Source organism: Salmo salar, chromosome ssa11, assembly GCF_905237065.1.
Source record: "Salmo salar chromosome ssa11, Ssal_v3.1, whole genome shotgun sequence".
Taxonomy (NCBI): domain Eukaryota; kingdom Metazoa; phylum Chordata; class Actinopteri; order Salmoniformes; family Salmonidae; genus Salmo; species Salmo salar.
This window is the reverse complement of record NC_059452.1, coordinates 22,444,265-22,467,791: the sequence shown is the minus strand read 5'-3', so window position 1 is coordinate 22,467,791 and position 23,527 is coordinate 22,444,265. Positions and strand designations below refer to the sequence as shown.

Below are 23,527 nucleotides of genomic sequence, written 5' to 3'. Positions count from 1 at the left end.
TCTCTCTCTCTACTTCACCTCACCTCTCTCTCTCTCTCTCTCTCTCTCTCTCTCTCTACTTCACCTCACCTCTCTCTCTCTCTCTACTTCACCTCACCTCTCTCTCTCTACATCACCTCTCCTCTCTCTCTCTCTCTCTCTCTCTCTCTCTCTCTCTCTCTCTCTCTACTTCACCACACCTCTCTCTCTCTCTCTACTTCACCTCACCTCTCTCTCTACTTCACCTCACCTCTCTCTCTCTCTCTCTTTCTACTTCACCTCACCTCTCTCTCTCTCTCTCTCTCTCTACTTCACCTCACCTCTCTCTCTCTACTTCACCTCACCTCTCTCTCTCTCTCTCTCTCTCTCTCTCTCTACTTCACCATACCCTCTCTCTCTCTCTACTTCACCACACCTCTCTCTCTCTCTCTACTTCACCTCACCTCACCTCTCTCTCTCTCTCTCTCTCTCCTCTCTCTCTCTACTTCACCACACCTCTCTCTCTCTCTCTCTCTCTCTCTCTCTCTCTCTCTACTTCACCTCACCTCTCTCTCTCTCTCTCTACTTCACCTCACCTCTCTCTCTCTCTACTTCACCTCACCTCTCTCTCTCTCTCGCTCTACTTCACCCCACCTTTCTCTCTCTCTCTCTCTCTCTCTCTCTCTCTCTCTCTCTCTGAGAGGCCCACACCTGCTCCTAGTAGCTGGCCTCTTCTCTCAGACATATGAGAGTGTTAGATAGGCAACCTTGTGTTTGTGTGACTCCAGAGGCTGTGCGTCAGGGGGAGATTATAGAGATACCTTATCTTGCCTGCTCCTGCTGTTGCGGAAGATCGACCACAACCCCTCCCAACACGCACACAGAGGAACATTGGGGTCGAGGGGGGGCAGAAAGAGGGAGGGGAGGAGGAGAGAAGGTGATTATTCTTGAGCGAAGGGATTATGTAAAAAAAAAGGCTGTTGCTCTGTGAGATCGGATGAGAGCAGAAGGGTGGGGTATGGGATGCCATTTTTGGGCAGGGAGGAGGCATAGAGATAAAGAGGATATGTGGAAGAGGCAGGATAGTCACAGTCTGGTGTCCTAATCCTACATTACCCAGAGGCACAGCTCTCTGCCTCTCCTCTGTTCTCTACACTCTGTTCTTCCTCCTGGAAACCTGGAAAGATTTCCTCTCTTCAGCTGGATCCACCTCGATCATTCTTTAGTTTTGCTCTCCCTCGTTTTCTTTCTCTCTCTCTCTCTCTCTCTCTCTCTCTCTCTCTCTCTCTCTCTCTCTCTCTCTCTCTCTCTCTCTCTCTCTCTCTCTCGTCACACTTGGTTTCTCCGCAGCCTCTGCCTCTCCCTTTCTATCCATCTTTTTATCCCTCTTCTTCCAGGCTTCCTCTCTCATTCTCTTTCTTCTTGTTACTCTCTCACCCTCTCCTCTTCTTTTCTCTCTCTCTCCTTCCATCCCCTCTGGTGTGCTTTAGTGTCTCTGTCATCCTCTGATCACAGTGTTGCAGTCAGACACAGTGGCTTGGTCTCCAGGGGCCTTTTATGTCCTTTGAGTGTGTGTGTGTGTGTGTGTGTGTGTGTGTGTGTGTGTGTGTGTGTGTGTGTGTGTGTGTGCGTGCGTGCGTGTCTGACTCATTACACCCTTTCTAACGAGAGACGGCACTTGCTACTCAGTGTGTTTTGCTGTAAATCAGACAGACCTGTCACCCCCCCACACGGCTTTAGACTTATTGTTTTGTCTTTTTATCCCATTCTTGACATGTTGTAGTGTCTATAAGAATTGTAAGAAGTCCTGTATGTAAATACAAATACTTTCTTGATTGTATGTTGATTGATTCAGACCTGTCCCTTAGTCTGTCTGTATTCTCTGTATATTAGATTTCTCTCTAAACAGACCTGTCCCTTAGTCTGTCTGTATTCTCTGTATATTAGATTTCTCTCTAAACAGACCTGTCCCTTAGTCTGTCTGTATTCTCTGTATATTAGATTTCTCTCTAAACAGACCTGTCCCTTAGTCTGTCTGTATTCTCTGTATATTAGATTTCTCTCTAAACAGACCTGTCCCTTAGTCTGTATTTTTAGCTCTGTCTCTCCGTCTCTCTGTCTCTGAGCTGAGCGGAGGTGAGGTGGACAGACACCCCAGGGGACACTGCACCACTCAACCCATCTCACAAGGTGTGAGACACTTCAACACCTGCCACACACACACACACACACACACACACACACACACACACACACACACACACACACACACAAAATAAGTTGACCCCCTCTCCTTATCTCTTTAAATGTTCCTCGACAGGGAGCTTCCCCCCTCTCTCTACTTCCCTCACTCTCTCCATCTGTGTGGACACTCTTCCCCTTTATCCCTCTCCCTTCCTCTCTCCATCCCTCTCCTCTCGCCTGGCAGTATTAGTGGTTATTTGTCCTATTTGCCTGTGAGCATGCTTCCCTCTTTCAGCAGAGGGGAGCAAAAGCTGGTTAAAAAATAAGTGTGTGTGTGTGTGTTTTCTGGTTTTTGTGCTTGCACGTATGTGTATCTGTGTGAATCTGTGTGTGTCTTTGTGTATCTGTGTGTATCTGTATGTGTCTGTGTGTAGGTGTCTCTGTGTGTAGGTGTGTGTAAGTGTGTGTCTGTGTAGGTGTGTGAAGTGAGGATGTATTTTTTTCTTTGGAAGGGGGTTTGCCTGCCTGCCTCAGGGTATTGGAAGGGGGGTTTGCCTGCCTGCCTCAGGGTATTGGCAAGTAAGGCAGTGTACCCCCAACCATGTCCCCTTCTCCCTCCCCCTCTTCCCTCTTTCCTCCCCCCTCCTCTGTCCATCCCTTTCTCTCCCCCACTGTGAGTTTCATAGAGTGGGTTTGAGAGCAAGTCAGCCCCCAGGGCAAACATCCTGCCAGACTATCTCTCTCTCTCTTGATCTTTCTGTTTTCTCTCTCTCTCTTTCTGCCCCCTCTCCTGCTGGTTTTGGTTCTGCGTGGCCGCTGCCCAGCAGATAGTTAGCTCCTCACCCCTACTGCGTCTGCTGTGTGTGTGTGTTTATGACTATCTCTGAAACTTGGATTTTGTGCACGGCTCACAGACTGCTCACCATGCTGTGCCGAGAGCGCTTTATCTCTCTCTCTTTATCTCTCGGTATCTCTCTTTATCTCTCTTTATCTCTCTCTCTCTCTATCTATCTCTCTCTCTCTCTTTATCTCTCTCTCCAGCTCTCTTTCTCTCTCTCTTTCTCTCTCTATTTCTCATTCTCTCTCTTTATCTCTTTCTTTCTTTCTCTCTCTCTCTCTCTCTCTCTCTCTCTCTCTCTCTCTTTCTCTCTCTTTTTTCTCTCTCTCTCTCTCTCTCTCTCTCTCTCTTTCTCTCTCTCTTTTTCTCATCTCTCTTTATCTCTCTCTCTCTTTATCTCTCTCTCTTTATCTCTCTCTCTCTTTATCAATTCAATTTGCTTTACTGGCATGACGTAACAATGTACATATTGCCAAAGCTTACTTTGGATATTTACAATATGAAAATAATAAGAATCAAAATTGTCACGGGACAACAGTAACAACAATAACCAAGGATCAAAATAACCATACATTGAACAATAACAATAAGCATACAGTAGAGGACATGTGCAGGTTGATTGGTCTGTCAGACACTGTCCCTCATCTTATGGCAGGCAGCAATGTAGTGCGCTGCCAACCCACACCCCTACTGCGTCCTCCCCCAACAGGATGGATAGCTTATCCTCATCAGAGAGGTCTTTGAAACCTTGAATAAGGGTTTCAAATTTGGGGAAATGACACTCTCTAATTGTTTTATAGTTTTGACATTTTGTCAGGAAATGCAGCTCCGTCTCAGGTTCTGCTGTTGTGCAGTGGTTGCACAGCCTTTCCTCTACAGGGAGCCAGGTTTTCCTGTGTCTACCCTCCTCAATGGCAAGGCTGTGCTCACTGAGCCTGTACTTTGTCAAGGTTTTTCTAAGGTTTTGATCAGTAACCATGGTCAAATAGTTAGCCACGGTGTACTGTCGATTTAGGGCAAGATAGCACTGCATTTTGCTTTGTGCTTGTGCTTGTGTTTCCCAATAAGCAATGTCGTTTTGTTTTGACTGTGTTGTAATTTGGTTTATTCTGATTGATTGGATGTTCTGGTCCTGAGGCTTCAGTGTGTTAGTAGAACAGGTTTGTGAACTCAGCCCCAGGACCAGCTGGATGAGGGGACTCTTTTCTTTGCTCAGCTCTTGGCATTGCAGGGCTTGGTAATGATATGAGAGGGGGTCACTGTATTTTAGATGTTTCCAAAACTTAATTGCTCTTTTTTGAGTTTTTATTATTAGTGGATATTGGCCTAATTCTGCCCTGCTTGAATTGTTTGTAGTGTTCCTCTGGACATGTAGGAGAATCTTACAGAATTCTGCATATGCAGGGTTTCAATGGGGTGTTTGTCCCATTTGATGAAATCTTGTTTTGCAAGTGGACCCCACACCTCGCTGCCATAAAGTGCAATTGGTTCAATGACACATTCAATTAGTTTTAGCCAAATGTTAATAGGTATTTCAATTTGAATTTGTTTTTTAATGGCGTAGAATGCCCTGCTTGCTTTCTCTCTCAGTTCATTCACTGCCTCATTAAGGTGTCCAGTTGAGCTTATTTTTAAACCTAAGTAATTGTAGTGTGTACAGTACTCTATATATTTTGTACCAATTGAGAACTTTAGTCTAATTCCCTGAGATCTGGATCTTCTCTGGAAAATCATTATTTTAGTCTTTTTGCGGTTTACTGCCAGGGCCCAGGTCTGGCAGTACTGCTCTAGCAGGTCCAGGCTCTGCTGTAGGCCATGTGCTGTGGGTGACAGCAGGCATAGGTAATCTGCGAAGAGTAGGTATTTAACCTCTGAATTGTGGAGACTAACACCAGGGGCTGAGGATTTTTCTAGAATAGTGGCCAATTTGTTGATGTAAATATTGAAGAGTGCAGGGCTCAGATTGCAACCCTGGCGAAGTCTCTCTGTCTTTCTCTCTCTCTCTTTATCTCTATCTCTCTCTTTATCTCTCTCTCTCTTTCTCTCTCTCTTTATCTCTCTCTTTCTCATACATATACACACACACACTGAACACACAGTCGGAGTCTCATTTTCAGTTGGAGGAGAATGGAGGCAGGCGTCTTTTGTGGTCTCATCTCTCTCTCGCACACATAGCTTTCCTTTTGTTGAGCTGCACTTGACTCCCCATCTTCCTCTCCTCATCTCTCTCTCTGCATGCCGGTGACTCTGGGATGGTGGCCCCGGTGAAGAGTCATATGAGCAGATGTCCCATGATTATCGTTGGTCCCTCGCTGTCATTAGGGCTGCCCAATCAGCTGTCACTCAGGCCAGCTTCCAATTCTCTCCATCTCTCTCTTTCTTATTATCTCTCTCATTTTCTCTCTCTCGTTTTATCTCTCGCATGAAATTCAGCACTGGCCAACATTTCACTCTCATCCCTCCCTCCCTCTTTCGTTCTCTCTTTCCCCTCCCTTTCGGTCTTTCTCTTTCCCCTCCTTCCCTCACTATCTGGCTGTGTTGTAGCCTGGAGGGAGTTCATTCTGCCCTCCTCCTCTCCTCCTCCTCTCCTCCTCCTCTCCGTGTTGGCTCTGAGTGAGAGGAAGAGAAAAGGGAAGAGGAAAGAGACAGACTGAGATCAGCAGGCAGCGGGCGGAGGAAGAAACCACGCTCTACTCTGATCATTTGTCTTGGGATGGAGGGATAAAAGACGATCCCAGGAATCATTCTGTCGTTCTTTTCCTCCACAGGATTACACCTCTTTTACCATCGTCTGTTTTATCCTCCCTCAGCTCAGACACTTCTGGTCTGCTTCTTTCTTCAGCTACTGGTCTGTGTGCCCTGAGTGTGTGTGTGGCGTTAGTGTGTGTGTCACCTCCCGCTGTGCAGAGACGAAGAGGGAGTGTGTGACCCAACCCAGGGGGTCAGGGGAGAGAGCGAGGGGGTCGTGAGCGGGGGGCGTGCCCAGGGACTTACCCTCACACCGCTCTCCGTGTGTGTGACAGAGTGTGTGTGTTTGACAGTGTGTGTGTGACAGTGTGTGTGTGTGACAGTGTGTGTGTGTGACAGTGTGTGTGTGTTTGTGACAGTGCGTGTCTGTGACTCTGTGTTTGTGTGTCCTAGCCGGCTGGGCGGTCCCAGCATCACGCTCCGTTAGCTAGGACCAGCGAGTTAGGATGACAGGCTGAGTCCCAGCCTAGCCTCCACACACACAGAGCCTCCTCGCTGGGTGGCACCGAGGGCACAGCCCCCCTCTACCACCACACTCCTCCAGGACAGGACTGCTGCCCTGATCTCTGTACCACATTGTCTTCTATCTACATGACTCTAACCATGTTCGGACTAAAAGCACCGCTCTACTACTTGCCAGGTAAGCTGTTGTGCGGGTTTGGTGTGTGAGTCTGGGTTAGTGTCTGTGCGTGTGAGCATACCAGCGTTTTCACGCGTTTGTGAGAAAGCGCTCAAGTGGGATAAAAGATGTGTGACTCGAGTCGGGTGCATGTGAAGTAGCTTGGGACTGGTAAGAATGGGTCTCTGTCTCCCGGTGTTGGTGTGTGTTGCCATGAGTGTGTAAGCTGAGCTGTGTGTCTGGCCATGGTGAATAAGGACTGGCTGGCTGGCTGCTCTCTAGCCTGTTATCAGCCTAAGTCGTCAGGTAAGCCAGCCCGTAAGTGGTGACGTGTGTTTTATTCAAGGCACGGTACGGCACTGAGTGGGGGAGAAAGGGAGGGGGAGGAGAGGAGAGGGAGAGGGTGGATGAATGTGTGTGTGTGTGTGTGTGTGTGTGTGTGTGTGTGTGTGTGTGTGTGTGTGTGTGTGTGTGTGTGTGTGTGTGTGTGTGTGTGTGTGTGTGTGTGTGTGTGTGTGTGTGTGTGTGTGTGTGTGTGTGTGTGTGTGTTAGCTGTAGCGTGGTGTGAGGTTACCGCCGGTCGGCGCTCAAGTGCGTCTCACGGCTCACTGGGCTCTGATTATGGAGAGGGTGACCAAGAGAGGGCAGAGAGGGAGGGAGGGAGGTAGAATAGGGAGGGAGGGAGGGAGGGGTATAGAGAGGTAGAATATGGAGGGAGGGAGGGAGGGGTATAGAGAGGTAGAATAAGGAGGGAGGGAGGGAGGGGTATAGAGAGGTAGAATAGGGAGGGAGGGGTATAGAGAGGTAGAATAGAGAGGGAGGGAGGGGTATAGAGAGGTAGAATAGGGAGGGAGGGTATAGAGAGGTAGAATAGGGAGGGAGGGAGGGGTATAGAGAGGTAGAATAGGGAGGGAGGGAGGGGTATAGAGAGGTAGAATAGGGAGGGAGGGAGGGGTATAGAGAGGTAGAATAGGGATGGATGGAGGGATATAGAGAGGTAGAATAGGGAGGGAGGGAGGAGTATAGAGAGGTAGAATAGAGAGGGAGGGAGGGGTATAGAGAGGTAGAATAGGGAGGGAGGGAGGGGTATAGAGAGGTAGAATAGGGAGGGAGGGAGGGGTATAGAGAGGTAGAATAGAGAGGGAGGGAGGGGTATAGAGAGGTAGAATAGGGAGGGAGGGAGGGGTATAGAGAGGTAGAATAGGGAGGGAGGGAGGGGTATAGAGAGGTAGAATAGAGAGGGAGGGAGGGATATAGAGAGGTAGAATAGGGAGGGAGGGAGGGAGGGAGGGAGGGAGGGAGGGAGGGAGGGAGGGAGGGAGGGAGGGAGGGGGGGGAGGGAGGGGTATAGAGAGGTAGAATAGGGAGGGAGGGAGGGGTATAGAGAGGTAGAATAGGGGGGAGGGAGGGAGGGTATAGAGAAGTAGAATAGAGAGGGAGGGAGGGGTATAGAGAAGTAGAATAGAGAGGGAGGGAGGGAGGGAGGGGTATAGAGAGGTAGAATAGAGAGGGAGGGAGGGGTATAGAGAGGTAGAATAGAGAGGGAGGGAGGGATATAGAGAGGTAGAATAGGGAGGGAGGGAGGGAGGGAGGGGTATAGAGAGGGAGGGAGGGAGGGAGGGAGGGAGGGGTATAGAGAGGTAGAATAGGGAGGGAGGGAGGGGTATAGAGAGGTAGAATAGGGAGGGAGGGAGGGGTATAGAGAGGTAGAATAGGGAGGGAGGGAGGGTATAGAGAGGTAGAATAGAGAGGGAGGGAGGGGTATAGAGAGGTAGAATAGAGAGGGAGGGAGGGAGGGGTATAGAGAGGTAGAATAGAGAGGGAGGGAGGGATATAGAGAGGTAGAATAGGGAGGGAGGGAGGGAGGGAGGGAGGGGTATAGAGAGGGAGGGAGGGATATAGAGAGGTAGAATAGAGAGGGAGGGAGGGGTATAGAGAGGTAGAATAGGGATGGATGGAGGGATATAGAGAGGTAGAATAGGGATGGATGGAGGGATATAGAGAGGTAGAATAGGGAGGGAGGGAGGGATATAGAGAGGTAGAATAGGGAGGGAGGGAGGGGTATAGAGAGGGAGGGAGGGAGGGAGGGAGGGAGGGGTATAGAGAAGTAGAATAGGGAGGGAGGGAGGGGTATAGAGAGGTAGAATAGGGATGGATGGAGGGATATAGAGAGGTAGAATAGGGATGGATGGAGGGATATAGAGAGGTAGAATAGGGAGGGAGGGAGGGAGGGAGGGAGGGAGGGAGGGAGGGGTATAGAGAGGAGAATAGGGAGGGAGGGAGGGGTATAGAGAGGTAGAATAGGGAGGGAGGGAGGGAGGGGTATAGAGAGGTAGAATAGGGAGGGAGGGAGGGGTATAGAGAGGTAGAATAGGGAGGGAGGGGTATAGAGAGGTAGAATAGGGAGGGAGGGAGGGGTATAGAGAGGTAGAATAGAGAGGGAGGGAGGGGTATAGAGAGGTAGAATAGGGAGGGAGGGAGGGAGGGAGGGAGGGAGGGAGGGAGGGAGGGAGGGAGGGAGGGAGGGAGGGAGGGAGGGAGGGAGGGAGGGAGGGGTATAGAGAGGTAGAATAGGGAGGGAGGGAGGGGTATAGAGAGGTAGAATAGGAAGGGAGGGGTATAGAGAGGTAGAATAGAGAGGGAGGGAGGGGTATAGAGAGGTAGAATAGGGAGGGAGGGAGGGAGGGAGGGAGGGAGGGAGGGAGGGAGGGAGGGAGGGAGGGAGGGAGGGAGGGGGGTATAGAGAGGTAGAATATGGAGGGAGGGAGGGAGGGGTATAGAGAGGTAGAATAGAGAGGGAGGGAGGGGTATAGAGAGGTAGAATAGGGAGGGAGGGAGGGGTATAGAGAGGTAGAATATGGAGGGAGGGAGGGAGGGGTATAGAGAGGTAGAATAGGGAGGGAGGGAGGGGTATAGAGAAGTAGAATAGAGAGGGAGGGGAGGGAGGGGTATAGAGAGGTAGAATAGGGAGGGAGGGTATAGAGAGGTAGAATAGAGAGGGAGGGAGGGGTATAGAGAGGTAGAATAGGGAGGGAGGGAGGGGTATAGAGAGGTAGAATAGGGAGGGAGGGAGGGAGGGGTATAGAGAGGTAGAATAGGGAGGGAGGGAGGGGTATAGAGAGGGAGGGTATAGAGAGGGAGGGAGGGAGGGGTATAGAGAGGTAGAATAGGAAGGGAGGGGTATAGAGAGGTAGAATAGAGAGGGAGGGAGGGGTATAGAGAGGTAGAATAGAGAGGGAGGGAGGGGTATAGAGAGGTAGAATAGGGAGGGAGGGTATAGAGAGGTAGAATAGAGAGGGAGGGAGGGAGGGGTATAGAGAGGTAGAATAGAGAGGGAGGGAGGGGTATAGAGAGGTAGAATAGAGAGGGAGGGAGGGGTATAGAGAGGTAGAATATGGAGGGAGGGAGGGAGGGGTATAGAGAGGTAGAATAGGGAGGGAGGGAGGGAGGGAGGGGGGGTATAGAGAGGTAGAATATGGAGGGAGGGAGGGAGGGGTATAGAGAGGTAGAATAGGGAGGGAGGGAGGGAGGGGTATAGAGAGGTAGAATAGGGAGGGAGGGGTATAGAGAGGTAGAATAGAGAGGGAGGGAGGGGTATAGAGAGGTAGAATAGAGAGGGAGGGAGGGGTATAGAGAGGTAGAATAGGGAGGGAGGGAGGGGTATAGAGAGGTAGAATAGGGAGGGAGGGAGGGAATTCTAGCTGTAGAACATATTTTTGTCTTACAATTGAAGCCTGAGTTAATTCATCAAATTCACTCTATAATGGTATGAGTACTTTCTATGTATGTCCATGTTTCTATGTATGAGTGTGTGAACCTGCATGTAGTGTATATGTCTATACGTTTTTGCATGTTAGAAAAGCTTAGACAGGTCTTTGACCACAAGACAAATCCACACTTGGTGAAATAGAAAGTCTCTCTGTTGTCCGTGTGCCTGAATGTGTTAATCCTAGCCCCTCTCTTCTCGCTTCCCAGTAGCAGCGGGGTGTCTACGCTGACACTTACTGAAGCTAAATTATTCATCTGCTACCGTCAGCAGAGAACACACTCGTAGGACCAGGGCAGGGCAGGGAAAGAACACACTCGTAGGACCAGGGCAGGGCAGGGAAAGAACACACTCGTAGGACCAGGGCAGGGCAGGGAAAGAACACACTCGTAGGACCAGGGCAGGGCAGGGAAAGAACACACTCGTAGGACCAGGGCAGGGCAGGGAAAGAACACACTCGTAGGACCAGGGCAGGGCAGGGAAAGAACACACTCGTAGGACCAGGGCAGGGCAGGGAAAGAACACACTCGTAGGACCAGGGCAGGGCAGGGAAAGAACACACTCGTAGGACCAGGGCAGGGCAGGGAAAGAACACACTCGTAGGACCAGGGCAGGGCAAGGAAAGAACACACTCGTAGGACCAGGGCAGGGCAGGGAAAGGTGGGGGGGGGGGGGGCAAAGAGCTCTCTACTGTTTCTGCCTGGTTGGTACTGTATAGAACAGCACAGGGCTTGGCTGGTACTGAGCAGGGCAAGACAGGCCAGAGCAGGGCAAAGATACTGATCACTGCAGCTCTGTCCTGCCCAGTCCTGTCCAGGGCAGGACTGGGCAGGGAATTTAAGGGCAGTTTAGTAGTGAATCTATACGGAAGAGGGTTAAAGAGCTCACTTCTGAGGCCTGGGTGGCCCAGGACAGGGCAGGGTAGGGCAGGACAGGGTAGGGAAGGACAGGGTAGGGCAGGACAGAGCAGGAGAGGAAAGGGCAGGGCAGGACAGAGCAGGACAGGACAGGGCAGGACAGGACAGGACAGGACAGAGCAGGACAGGACAGGACAGAGCAGGACAGGACAGAGCAGGACAGGACAGGAAAGGGCAGGGCAGGGCAGGGCAGGGCAGGACAGGGTAGGGAAGGACAGGGCAGGGCAGGACAGAGCAGGACAGGACAGGGCAGGACAGGACAGGACAGGGCAGGACAGGACAGGACAGAGCAGGACAGGACAGGACAGAGCAGGACAGGACAGGACAGGGCAGGACAGAGCAGGACAGGACAGGGCAGGACAGGGCAGGACAGAGCAGGACAGGACAGGACAGGACAGAGCAGGACAGGACAGGACAGGACAGAGCAGGATAGGACAGGACAGGACAGAGCAGGACAGAGCAGGACAGAGCAGGATAGGACAGGGCAGGGCAGGACAGAGCAGGATAGGACAGGACAGGACAGAGCAGGATAGGACAGGACAGGGCGGACAGGACAGGACAGAGCAGGACAGGACAGGGCAGGACAGAGCAGGATAGGACAGGACAGGGCAGTGCAGGACAGAGCAGGACAGGACAGGGAGGGCAGGACAGAGCAGGACAGGACAGGACAGGACAGGGCAGGACAGGGCAGGACAGAGCAGGACAGGACAGAGCAGGACAGGACAGGACAGGGCAGGACAGAGCAGGACAGGACAGGGCAGGGCCGGACAGAGCAGGACAGGTCAGAGCAGGACAGGACAGGACAGGACAGGGCAGGACAGAGCAGGACAGGACAGGGCAGGACAGGGCAGGACAGAGCAGGATAGGACAGGACAGGGCAGGGCAGGACAGAGCAGGACAGGACAGGGAAGGGCAGGACAGAGCAGGACAGGACAGGACAGGACAGGGCAGGGCAGGGCAGGACAGAGCAGGACAGGGCAGGACAGGACAGGGCAGGACAGAGCAGGACAGGACAGAGCAGGACAGGACAGGACAGAGCAGGACAGGACAGAGCAGGACAGGACAGAGCAGGACAGGACAGAGCAGGACAGGGCAGGACAGAGCAGGACAGGACAGGGCAGGGCAGGACAGGACAGGGCAGGACAGAGCAGGACAGGACAGGGCAGGACAGAGCAGGACAGGACAGGACATGACAGGGCAGGACAGGGCAGGACAGAGCAGGACAGGACAGAGCAGGATAGGACAGGACAGAGCAGGACAGAGCAGGACAGGACAGGACAGGGCAGGACAGGACAGGACAGGGCGGGACAGAGCAGGATAGGACAGGACAGGATAGGGCAGGGCAGGACAGAGCAGGATAGGACAGTACAGGACAGAGCAGGACAGAGCAGGATAGGACAGGACAGGGCGGACAGGACAGGACAGAGCAGGACAGGACAGGGCAGGACAGGGCAGGACAGAGCAGGATAGGACAGGGGAAGACAGAGCAGGACAGGACAGGACAGGTAAGGGCAGGACAGAGCAGGACAGGACAGGGCAGGACAGGACAGGGCAGGACAGAGCAGGACAGGACAGAGCAGGACAGGACAGGACAGGGCAGGACAGAGCAGGACAGGACAGGGCAGGACAGAGCAGGACAGGACAGAGCAGGACAGGACAGGACAGGGCAGGACAGGACAGGACAGGGCAGGACAGAGCAGGACAGGACAGGGCAGGACAGGACAGGGCAGGACAGAGCAGGACAGAGCCTGGCAGGACAGGACAGGGCAGGACAGAGCAGGACAGGAAAGGGCAGGACAGAGCAGGACAGGACAGGGCGGGACAGAGCAGGACAGGACAGAGCAGGACAGGACAGGACAGGGCAGGACAGGACAGGACAGGGCAGGACAGAGCAGGACAGAGCAGGACAGGACAGGACAGGACAGGGCAGGACAGGGCAGGACAGGACAGGACAGGGCAGGGCAGGACAGAGCAGGATAGGACAGGACAGAGCAGGACAGAGCAGGATAGGACAGGACAGGACAGAGCTACAGTATACAGTATAGATCCTCCCCTGTATCACATAGATGAGGATATACAACATAAATCCATCCTGCTTCACTGGAACAGACAGGAACTGCTGGGGGAAATGAGTGACAGAATGATTACGGTGGCACTGTGTCCTAATGACTGGATCATATTGTCAATAGGAGTTCAGTTGAGTATATGTGTTCCTGTCAGCTGTGATCTAAATGATTGACAGGTGACAATCACCCTGCCAACGAGGCCGTCAGTCAGTCTTTCTGATGTCATGTCAGTCAGAGTATAGCAGCAGCAATAGGTGAGTTTATTCTTGTGGTAAATGAAGCTGCTGAGTGTACTATATAATCCATAGAGCTGAATGTCTTACTGTGCTGCGACCTCACACTGTCTCTCTGATTTCTCATCTATCGGTCCGTCTCTGTCCCCCGCTCCCTCTCTCTTCCTCTCTCTTCCTCTCTCTCCATCTCTCTCTCTGTCTTTGTTGTCTGTCGGAGATGGAGGGGTTTGAAATGGAGATCTGTAAGAGAAGGCCACAGAGCTCCCACTGTGTTGTGCTGAGGGAAAGAGAAATGGAGAGAGAGATGGATTGAGAGAGCGAAAAGGAGGGAGGGAAAGAGAGGGAGAGGAAACACTGATTATGCCTCTGGCCTACATGTGCTCTTTGAGGGGTGAGGGAGAGAGAGAGGCAAGCAATGGAGGAAACCGGTAGAGAAAAAAGGGACATGGACTAAGGAAGGAGAGAATGAGTGACCCTGTCCTTGCATTGTCTGTCCTTTTTCCCCTTTCACCCCCTCAACCCCTACTCCTCGTCCTTCCTCTCCCCCTCTCTCCCCCTCTCTCCCCCTCTCTCACCCTACATGCCACAGAGATTAGAGACACAGTGGGAGGGGCTCTGCTCTGGGCTGCCAGTCAAAGCCAGAGGTCACTGTGTTGCATTGTGTGTGTTTGCATATGTGTGTGTCTTAGTTGTCTCTGAGCCTACTCTCCTTTTCTTTTCCCCTCAGTGTGTGTGTGTGTGTGTGTGTGTGTGCTCAGCGCTGTGGGTTGCCCTGCCTCTCCTCTCCCCTCTCTGTCATTCACACACTGAATGAGCCCCCGCCTCCCTTCTCGTTTTAACTGCTGTTGCCTTGGAGACCGTGTCAGACACATGCTAGTTCTTCAATGATTGCATGACAAGAAAAAAGAGGAGCGTTAAAAAAAAGGAGAAGAGAAGAATGGAGAAAGAGGAGAGACATTGCTGCCTGGCTGAAGCAGGCTATCTATTGGTCCTTGAGGGAGAGAGAAGGAGGGAGAAAGAGAGAGAGACAGTGTGGAAGAGAGGAACGAGGAGAGGGGAACAGAGAATTGGATGGGAGGATGAAGGAGAGAGACACAGAAAATGGGATGAGATGGAGAAGGAGGGAGAGAGAGCAGGGTTGGGGCTGTAACTGAGGTATGGTACTGGAGTCAGTGCCCTGCTGTCAGGGTTGGTCATGCCTGAGAGAGAGAGAGAGAGAGAGAGAGAGAGAGAGAGAGAGAGAGAGAGAGAGGGAGGGGGGAGGGAGGACTGGGTTTGGATAAACCATGTCTGCTGTACCAGGCTAGGGACTTCACAAAATGGAGGATTTTAAATGACCCTCGATGAGCAGCATTATGGCTGCTGTTGGTCTGCCTCGCTGAGTGTGTATTACATAGCTCTTGTTATGGTGGGTGGGTCATTTGGTTCATAAAGGACCATAGGGGCTATTTAATCAGTGTGTACAATTCAACTGTTTGTGTCTGTTAGCCTGGATTTATTGTAACAACAATTCCCTAACTATACTGGTGCAGGAGAGAGTGTGTGTGCAGGAGGGAGTGTGTGCAGGAGGGGGTCAAATGACAGTAGCATATTACACTAACTAGACCGCAAGGGACCACAGTGTGTCCACTCTTCTATTCCATCCCAGGATTGAACCAAGCAGCTACTGCTGGCTAATGTTATCCTAAATCATCCCATTCTGTTCATCCAGACAGAGGTTAGTCTGGGAGTGGATGTTTGACCTTACTGTATGACCACCGTACTGGGAAAACACACACACACACGCACGCTCACACAAACACACACAGCCCTGCTACAACCCAGCTCACACAAACACACACAGCCCTGCTACAGCCCAGCTCACACAAACACACACAGCCCTGCTACAGCCCAGCTCACACAAACACACACAGCCCTGCTACAACCCAGCTCACACAAACACACACAGCCCTGCTACAGCCCAGCTCACACAAACACACACAGCCTTGCTACAACCCAGCTCACACAAACACACACAGCCCTGCTACAACCCAGCTACAGCCCAGCTACAGCCCAGCTCACACAAACTACAGCCCAGCTCACACAAACTACAGCCCAGCTACAGCTCAGTTCACACAAACTACAGCCCAGCTACAGCCCAGCTACAGCCCAGCTACAGCTCAGTTCACACAAACTACAGCCCAGCTACAGCCCAGCTCACACAAACTACAGCCCAGCTACAGCCTAGCTCACACAAACTACAGCCCAGCTACAGCCCAGCTCACACAAACTACAGCCCAGCTACAGCCCAGCTCACACAAACTACAGCTCAGCTACAGCCCAGCTACAGCCCAGCTCACACAAACTACAGCCCAGCTACAGCCCAACTACAGCCCAGCTCACACAAACTACAGCCCAACTACAGCCCAGCTCACACAAACTACAGCCCAGCTCACATAAACTACTGCCCAACTACAGCCCAGCTCACACAAACTACAGCTCATGAAAATATAATTATTTTGACATAAGAAAATGTAGTTGTCATCTTTACTTAAATATAATTAGTATACCATCTGGTATGTGCAGGGATGGTGTTCATTATCTCTCTACCTCTTATTTTCTCCCTTTCTATCCCCCTCTCTTCTTATTTCTCCCTTCTCTTTCTCAATAATAAAACACATTTCAAATGTTTGAGTCTCTAAATCTCTCTCCAGCATCTCCTTGTCTCCTAGTATGTTGTTTTCATCTTCCTCTCCTATATTCCACATTGGTTTCTCTCTCTCTACCTCTCCATCCCTCCCTTTCTCTTCTCTAACGGGTCTACCATTAGGTAGCAGTAACAGTAACAGAGGGTAACCATCAGTAACTCTCTCTGTCTGCCTGGGACTGTAAGTGTCTCACCCTGTTTGCTTGGTGGCATCTCCTCCGCTCCAGTCTGCATGTGGCAGTGCCCTCGACACGGCCGTAAAGAGACGTGCCTGTGCCTCTCGCCGGCTACCCATCACCACCCTTGTAAACCAGAGGCCGGTAAGGTCACGTGTTAAATGCTCGTTCCTGCACCTGTGTCACCACGATGATCTGGCCCAATGCCCGTAACCATGGTGACGGGGTTGCGCAGCCTTTGCACACACACACGCACAAACCCAGCAACATATAAATATATAATGTATAGCCTACACACACACACACACACACACACACACACACACACACACACACACACACACACACACACACACACACACACACACACACACACACACACACACACACACACACACACACACACACACACACACACACACACACAGCTGAGCCAACAGGTGCAGGATGAGGGTGCTAGGCTAGCAGCGTCACGCTAGCATGGCACTGTGATTTATGGCCCATGTTCAGCTCTCTCCTTTCTTTGTCTGCTTTCTCTGTCCTGTGAATGTGTTGTTGTCAGTGAAGCACTAGGCAGCCCACTGGCCTGTTTATGTGTTGGTGGTTATCTATAGCCGCAGCTGCACAAAACACAGAGACTGCATTAGACAGACCTGTCTATGTATGCCTGTGTGTGTGTCTGTGTTCAGTGCTTGAGTCTGTGAGTGGGTGAGTGCATTTGTATGTTGTATTCCACGTAATACACACCTCCACTCGGCTCCTACTGTGTGTGTGTGTGCACACGCGCGCCTGTGTGTGTGTTTCCTCTCTGCAGTAAGGTGGGTTGTGTTACAGGCTGTTGAAGGTGTGTTATACAGGTGTCGTGTGTGTATGTGTGTGTGGGGGGGTAATGTTGGCCTGTGTATATCAGGTCTCTGTCTGTACAGTAGGTGAGAGAAGAGCAGGGCTTTAGCCTGTGTATTGATCCTGGTCAGGAGCAGAGGGACACTCTGCACACACATAACCTTCAGAACCTATAACACACACACACACACACACACACACACACACACACACACACACACACACACACACACACACACACACACACACACACACACACACACACACACACACACACACACACATAACCTTCAGAACCTATAACACACACACACACACACACACACACACACACACACACACACACACACACACACACACACACACACACACACACACACACACACACACACACACACACACACACACACACACACACACACACACACACACACAGTCACACACAAACACACACACAAACTTTGCCCCTGTCACCCGACATGCCAGTTGACCTAATTTCCTTCCACCTCTCTGTAATGAACCCATCTCCCCTGTCACAGGTGTGTTAGGAGGACAAACCATTGACATCAGAGGTCAGGTTGTTTTTCAACATGTCCATCCTTTCTTTTCTTCACCAGGCTAAGAGCTCAATTTTCAGCTGGCATTAAGGCGGTTCTACTGTCAAACCACGTTAGTTTACAATTTCGTCGCGTAAAAACTGCCGCACTGGCATTTTCCAGCCCTAACACAAGGTTCAGCTATTTACCTGCCTAACATCAGCACGCATGCTGAGGCAGTAGGGATGACCATGGATGTTCTCTTGATAAGTGTGTGAATTTGACCATTTTCCTTTTCTGCTAACTTCTTAGGGCTAGGTGTCCCGCTAGAGTTTCTGGTGAAACTGGAGGGCGCGCAATTCAAATAAATGATCATAAATATTATGGATTTTAAACATTTATGTACATATAAGTGTCTTATATTATCTGAAAGCTTAAATTCTTGTTAATCTAACTGCACTGTCCGATTTACAGTGGCTATTACAGCGAAAACATGCCATGCGATTGTTTGAGGACGTCGCTCCACATCAAAATATTTTACCATCGGCACAGGTTTCATACATTTACATATAATGATTAAATATTCACTTACTTTTTGAAAATCTTCCTCTAATTTGTCATCCAAATGGTCCCAGCTATAACATGTACTGTCGTTTTGTTAGATAAAATCCTTCTTTATATCCCAAAAAGTCTGTTTAGTTGGCGCCATCGATTTCAGTAATCCACTCATTCAACTTGCAGAGAAAGGAATCTGAAAATATACCCCTAAACTTTGTTTCAACAAGTCAAAATACATTTCTATTTACTCCTCAGATAGCCTAAAATGTAATCAAACTATAATATTTCTTTCGGAAAGAAGTATGTTCAATAGGAAATCGATTTTAGCAGGTGCGTAATGTCTTCATGGTGCACGCAAACATGAATTTCCATGACAGTGTCCCTCTACTAAAACTGATATTTCTTGTTCGTTTTTGAAGTTACAATCCTGAAACCTTGAACATAGACTGCTGACAACCTGTGGAAGCCATAGGAATTGCATCCAGGGAGCTAATTTTCAATATGACCTTTCTCTTGCATTTCTAAGAGGATGGTCTCTCTCAAAAAAGAAAAATCAGGTTGGTTTTTCTTTGGATTATCTCCTACCATATCTATTGTGTTATATTCTCCTACATTAGTTTGACATTTCTACAAATTTCTAAGTGTTTTCTTTCCAATGATACCAATTATATGCATGTCCTGGCTTCAGGGCCTGAGCTACAGGCAGTTTACTTTGGGCACGTCATTCAGACAGGAATTTGAGAAAAAAGGGGCCTAGCCCTAAGAAGTCTACTAAGCATTCAAATTGTAACAAGTACTTTTGGGTGTCAGGGAAAATGTATGGAGTAAAAAGTACATTATTATCTCTAGGAATGTAGTGAAGTAAGAGTAAAAGCTGTCAGAAATATAAATAGTAAAGTACAGATACCCCAATAAACGACTTAAGTATAACTTTTTTTACTGAAGTACTTGACACCACTGGTTATGGCATGAATTTAGACAGCGAAGACGCAGCCTATCCAGGCGTGACACACACTGCCCATAAGCACAAGGAAAACAATGTGAATTGCTGCCTGTATACTTGGTATTTAGAAACATAAAACACTAATGTTTGTTCCTCATTTTGTTTTATTTGATTTAAAAACAAGCATAGCCTCCCCTCCTCTCAATGAAGTCTGTTTTCTTTTTGTCCTGCCCAGTAATATAATCAAGTAGGCTAGCTAAGACCGTCGATAAAGTGTTTTCCTCGTGAGACCGCTTGGAAATAAATCTTAATCACCAAAGCTTTATTAAAATATCAAGTTTGAGAGGAGCGAAACAATGAGCTGACATTCCCTTTTTATCTATGTATTGTAGGCAGGCCAACATGATTTTAGCCATGCTTTGGACCTGCATAACACACCCTGCATAATAGGGTACATGTGTTGCTGGCCGCTGGTCCATGCCCATCATGAAACGAGAGATGAGTACCTTGGTTAATACCGGGAAACCTCTTATTTAGAATTTATTTTCCTGTAACAATTGCATATTTTCTATTTCATATTTTTTAACCCAAGCCCTCCGTAGGCTACCATTACCCTAGCCCTACTATAACGAAAGATGATGGGTCAACAACAATGCGTCGAGTGTTGTTTTATACTGCCATTTTTATAACATCATTACATTTAACATGTATCTATTGTTGTTGGGAAAAAAACAACAGATTGCTTGTTTTTCATAGAATTTCAATCAAAACAAACGTGTTAGTGTGATTCGCTGTCCTGGTTTTATGGTGAGAGCGTCAGTGGCAAGTTGCAATGCAACTTCTGGAGAAGTGTGAATGTGATCTGTAAGATGGTTCCAATATGGATATAAAATGTTATATTTGGGAGCAGTGTAACAGTGAGTGGACATCCTCCCTTTTTCTTTATATTGTATCTTTGTCCAGCTACTGTGAAAATGTTGAATGTGCCATAAAACCCTCCATAGTCTGCATTGTTTTAATATTATATGCCCACAGGAAGCAATTACGGTGCCTGTAAGTGTATTTACAAATAGCCTATTTAAGCCTCCCGAGTGGCGCAGTGGTCTAAGGCACTGCATCGCAGTGCTTGAGGCGTCACTACAGACCCGGATTCAATCGCAGGCTGTGTCACAACCGGCCGCGACCGGGATACCCATAAGGTGGCGCACAATTGGCCCAGCGTCGTCCAGGTTAGGGAAGGGTTTGGCCGGCCGGGATTTCCTTGTCCCATCACGCTCTAGCAATTCCTTGTGGCGGGCCGGGCTCCTGCAGGCTGACTTCAGTCGTCAGTTGAACGGTGTTTCCTCTGCAACATTGATGCAGCTGGCTTCAGGGTTAAGCGGGCAGGTGTTAAGAAGCACGATTTGGTTTTGGAGAACGCATGACTCGACCTTCGCCTCTCCCGAGCCTCTTGAGGAGTTGCAGCGATGAGACAAGATCGTAAATGAAATTGGGAGATGTTTTATTTATATATATATATATACTGCTCAAAAAATAAAGGGAACACTTAAACAACACAATGTAACTCCAAGTCAATCACACTCCTGTGAAATTAAACTGTCCACTTAGGAAGCAACACTGATTGACAATAAATTTCACATGCTGTTGTGCAAATGGAATAGACAACGGGGAAATTATAGGCAATTAGCAAGACACCCCCAATAAAGGAGTGGTTCTGCAGGTGGTGACCACAGACCACTTCTCAGTTCCTATGCTTCCTGGTTGATGTTTTGGTCACTTTTGAATGCTGGCGGTGCTTTCACTCTAGTGGTAGCATGAGACGGAGTCTACAACCCACACAAGTGGCTCAGGTAGTGCAGCTCATCCAGGATGGCACATCAATGCGAGCTGTAGCAAGAAGTTTTGCTGTGTCTGTCAGCGTAGTGTCCAGAGCATGGAGGCGCTACCAGGAGACAGGCCAGTACATCAGGAGACATGGAGGAGGCCGTAAGAGGGCAACAACCCAGCAGCAGGACCGCTACCTCCGCCTTTGTGCAAGGAGGAGCACTGCCAGAGCCCTGCAAAATGACCTCCAGCAAGGCCACAAATGTGCATGTGTCTGCTCAAACGGTCAGAAACAGACTCCATGAGGATGGTATGAGGGCCCGACATCCACAGGTGGGGGTTGTGCTTACAGCCCAACACCGTGCAGGACGTTTGGCATTTGCCAGAGAACACCAAGATTGGCAAATTTGCCACTGGCGTCCTGTGCTCTTCACAGATGAAAGCAGGTTCACACTGAGCACATGTGACAGACGTGACAGAGTCTGGAGACGCCGTGGAGAACGTTCTGCTGCCTGCAACATCCTCCAGCATGACCGGTTTGGCGGTGGGTCAGTCATGGTGTGGGGTGGCATTTCTTTGGGGGGCCGCACAGCCCTCCATGTGCTCGCCAGAGGTAGCCTTACTGCCATTAGGTACCGAGATGAGATCCTCAGACCCCTTGTGAGACCATATGCTGGTGCGGTTGGCCTGGGTTCCTCCGAATGCAAGACAATGCTAGACCTCATGTGGCTGGAGTGTCAGCAGTTCCTGCAAGAGGAAGGCATTGATGATATGGACTGGCCCTCCGTTCCCCAGACCTGAAACCAATTGAGCACATCTGGGACATCATGTCTCGCTCCATCCACCAACGCCACGTTGCACCACAGACTGTCCAGGAGTTGGCGGATGCTTTAGTCCAGGTCTGGGAGGAGATCCCTCAGGAGACCATCCGCCACCTCATCAGGAGCATGCCCAGGCATTGTAGGGAGGTCATACAGGCACGTGGAGGCCACACACACTACTGAGCCTCATTTTGACTTGTTTTAAGGACATTACATCAAAGTTGGATCAGCCTGTAATGTGGTTTTCCACTTTAATTTTGAGTGTGCCTAAAAATTATTTTGAGTGTGCCTTTATCAACCTCCATGGGTTGATAAATTGGATTTCCATTGATTATTTTTGTGTGATTTTGTTGTCAGCACATTCAACTATGTAAACAAAGAAGTATTTAATAAGATTATTTCATTCATTCAGATCTAGGATGTGTTATTTTAGTGTTCCCTTTATTTTTTTGAGCAGTGTATATATATATATATATATATATATATATATATATATATATACAGAGAGAGAGAGAGAGAGAGAGAGAGAGAGAGACTATTTAAAACTAGTTTTTGTTTTGTTTACAATTTGATTATAATTATTCACTCTCTTTTTAGGCCTCATCAATAATTAATTTCATCTAGTTTATTGACAACATTTGGCATGTCCATGCTTAGCCATAATGCAATTTACAGTAGGCCTAGCCCCTATCAGTATGAATGCAATTAATATATTTCCACACTGAAGCATTTGCAATTACTTAGAACCATGTGGACTGCAAACAATAGCACAGATGGGATAGATCTATATTTTGTTATTTTGTTTCTGTAAGCTGTTTAACAAACTATAACGAACTAACATTGGAATTGGAGTTGATTTCAAGGCAATAAATAAAAGACAGTAAATACACAACTTAAAGCAACCACATATTTAGCCATGGAGCACGTTCTGATTGGCCAGTGAGGGGTCAAGCCCTCGACACACCAGCAACTTGTTTATTCATTAAAGCCCAGCCCTTTCACACCAATGCCAGCAACTGCGCCAATAATTGTGGTTGTGAAAATAGCAAAAATATTTCCGACACCCCCCCGAACCTATAGCTGTACCGCCAGCGCTTAGCTTGGCCTTTGAGTTAGGTTTGTTCAAATAGAACCCTAAGTGTGTTGATGTCTACTTTAAGTGTTATCACTCAGTTAGACAGACAGCTTCACAGTCACACAGCTTAACAGATCTCCTTATTCTACTGGGGTCAGGAGTTCAGTGGCACTGAATGGTCCTCGCCACCTGCGCCTCATTCCAACCACGACATCATCATCACCATTTCCTCCCTGGCACTTAAAGGCCAGGCTGTGGGATTCAGCTGACAAACGAGGCTCTGCTTTGAACAGCTCCACCATGTAAATACATCACACACACACTGACACACACATGTACACACACACACACACACACACACAGTAAGTACTTCAGACCGTTAGTGAGTCGTCATTGATCCAGCCTGTTTCATGCCTTTTAAACTTACATAAAAAGTGGGAGTGAGAAGAGAGGGATGGGGTTGGAGGGAGAGAGAGGGTAATCTTTCCCCACTTCCTGCAGTAATTAGGTGTGTGTGAGTGGAGGAGGAGAGGAGAAGGGGAAGTGAGGGGAAGAGGAGAAGGGGAAGTGAGAGGAGGAGAAGGGGAAGTGAGGAGAGGAGAGGAGGGGAGGAGAAGGGGAAGTGAGGGGAGGAGGAGAGGAGAAGGGGAAGTGAGGGGAAGAGGAGAAGGGGAAGTGAGAGGAGGAGAAGGGGAAGTGAGGAGAGGAGAGGAGGGGAGGAGAAGGGGAAGTGAGG

At 49.4% G+C, this 23,527-nt stretch overlaps 1 protein-coding gene across 1 annotated transcript in view; it reads left to right on the top strand.

Moving 5' to 3' along the window:
* The first annotated feature begins 5,544 nt into the window (after window positions 1-5,544).
* LOC106562196 (genetic suppressor element 1) overlaps window positions 5,545-23,527 on the top strand; it is a 220,292-nt gene continuing 202,309 nt past the window's right edge. Inside the window, 1 exon segment of the mRNA XM_045689186.1 lies at window positions 5,545-6,368. Within this exon segment, the coding sequence (XP_045545142.1) occupies window positions 6,320-6,368 (49 nt within the window). The 5' untranslated portion in view covers window positions 5,545-6,319.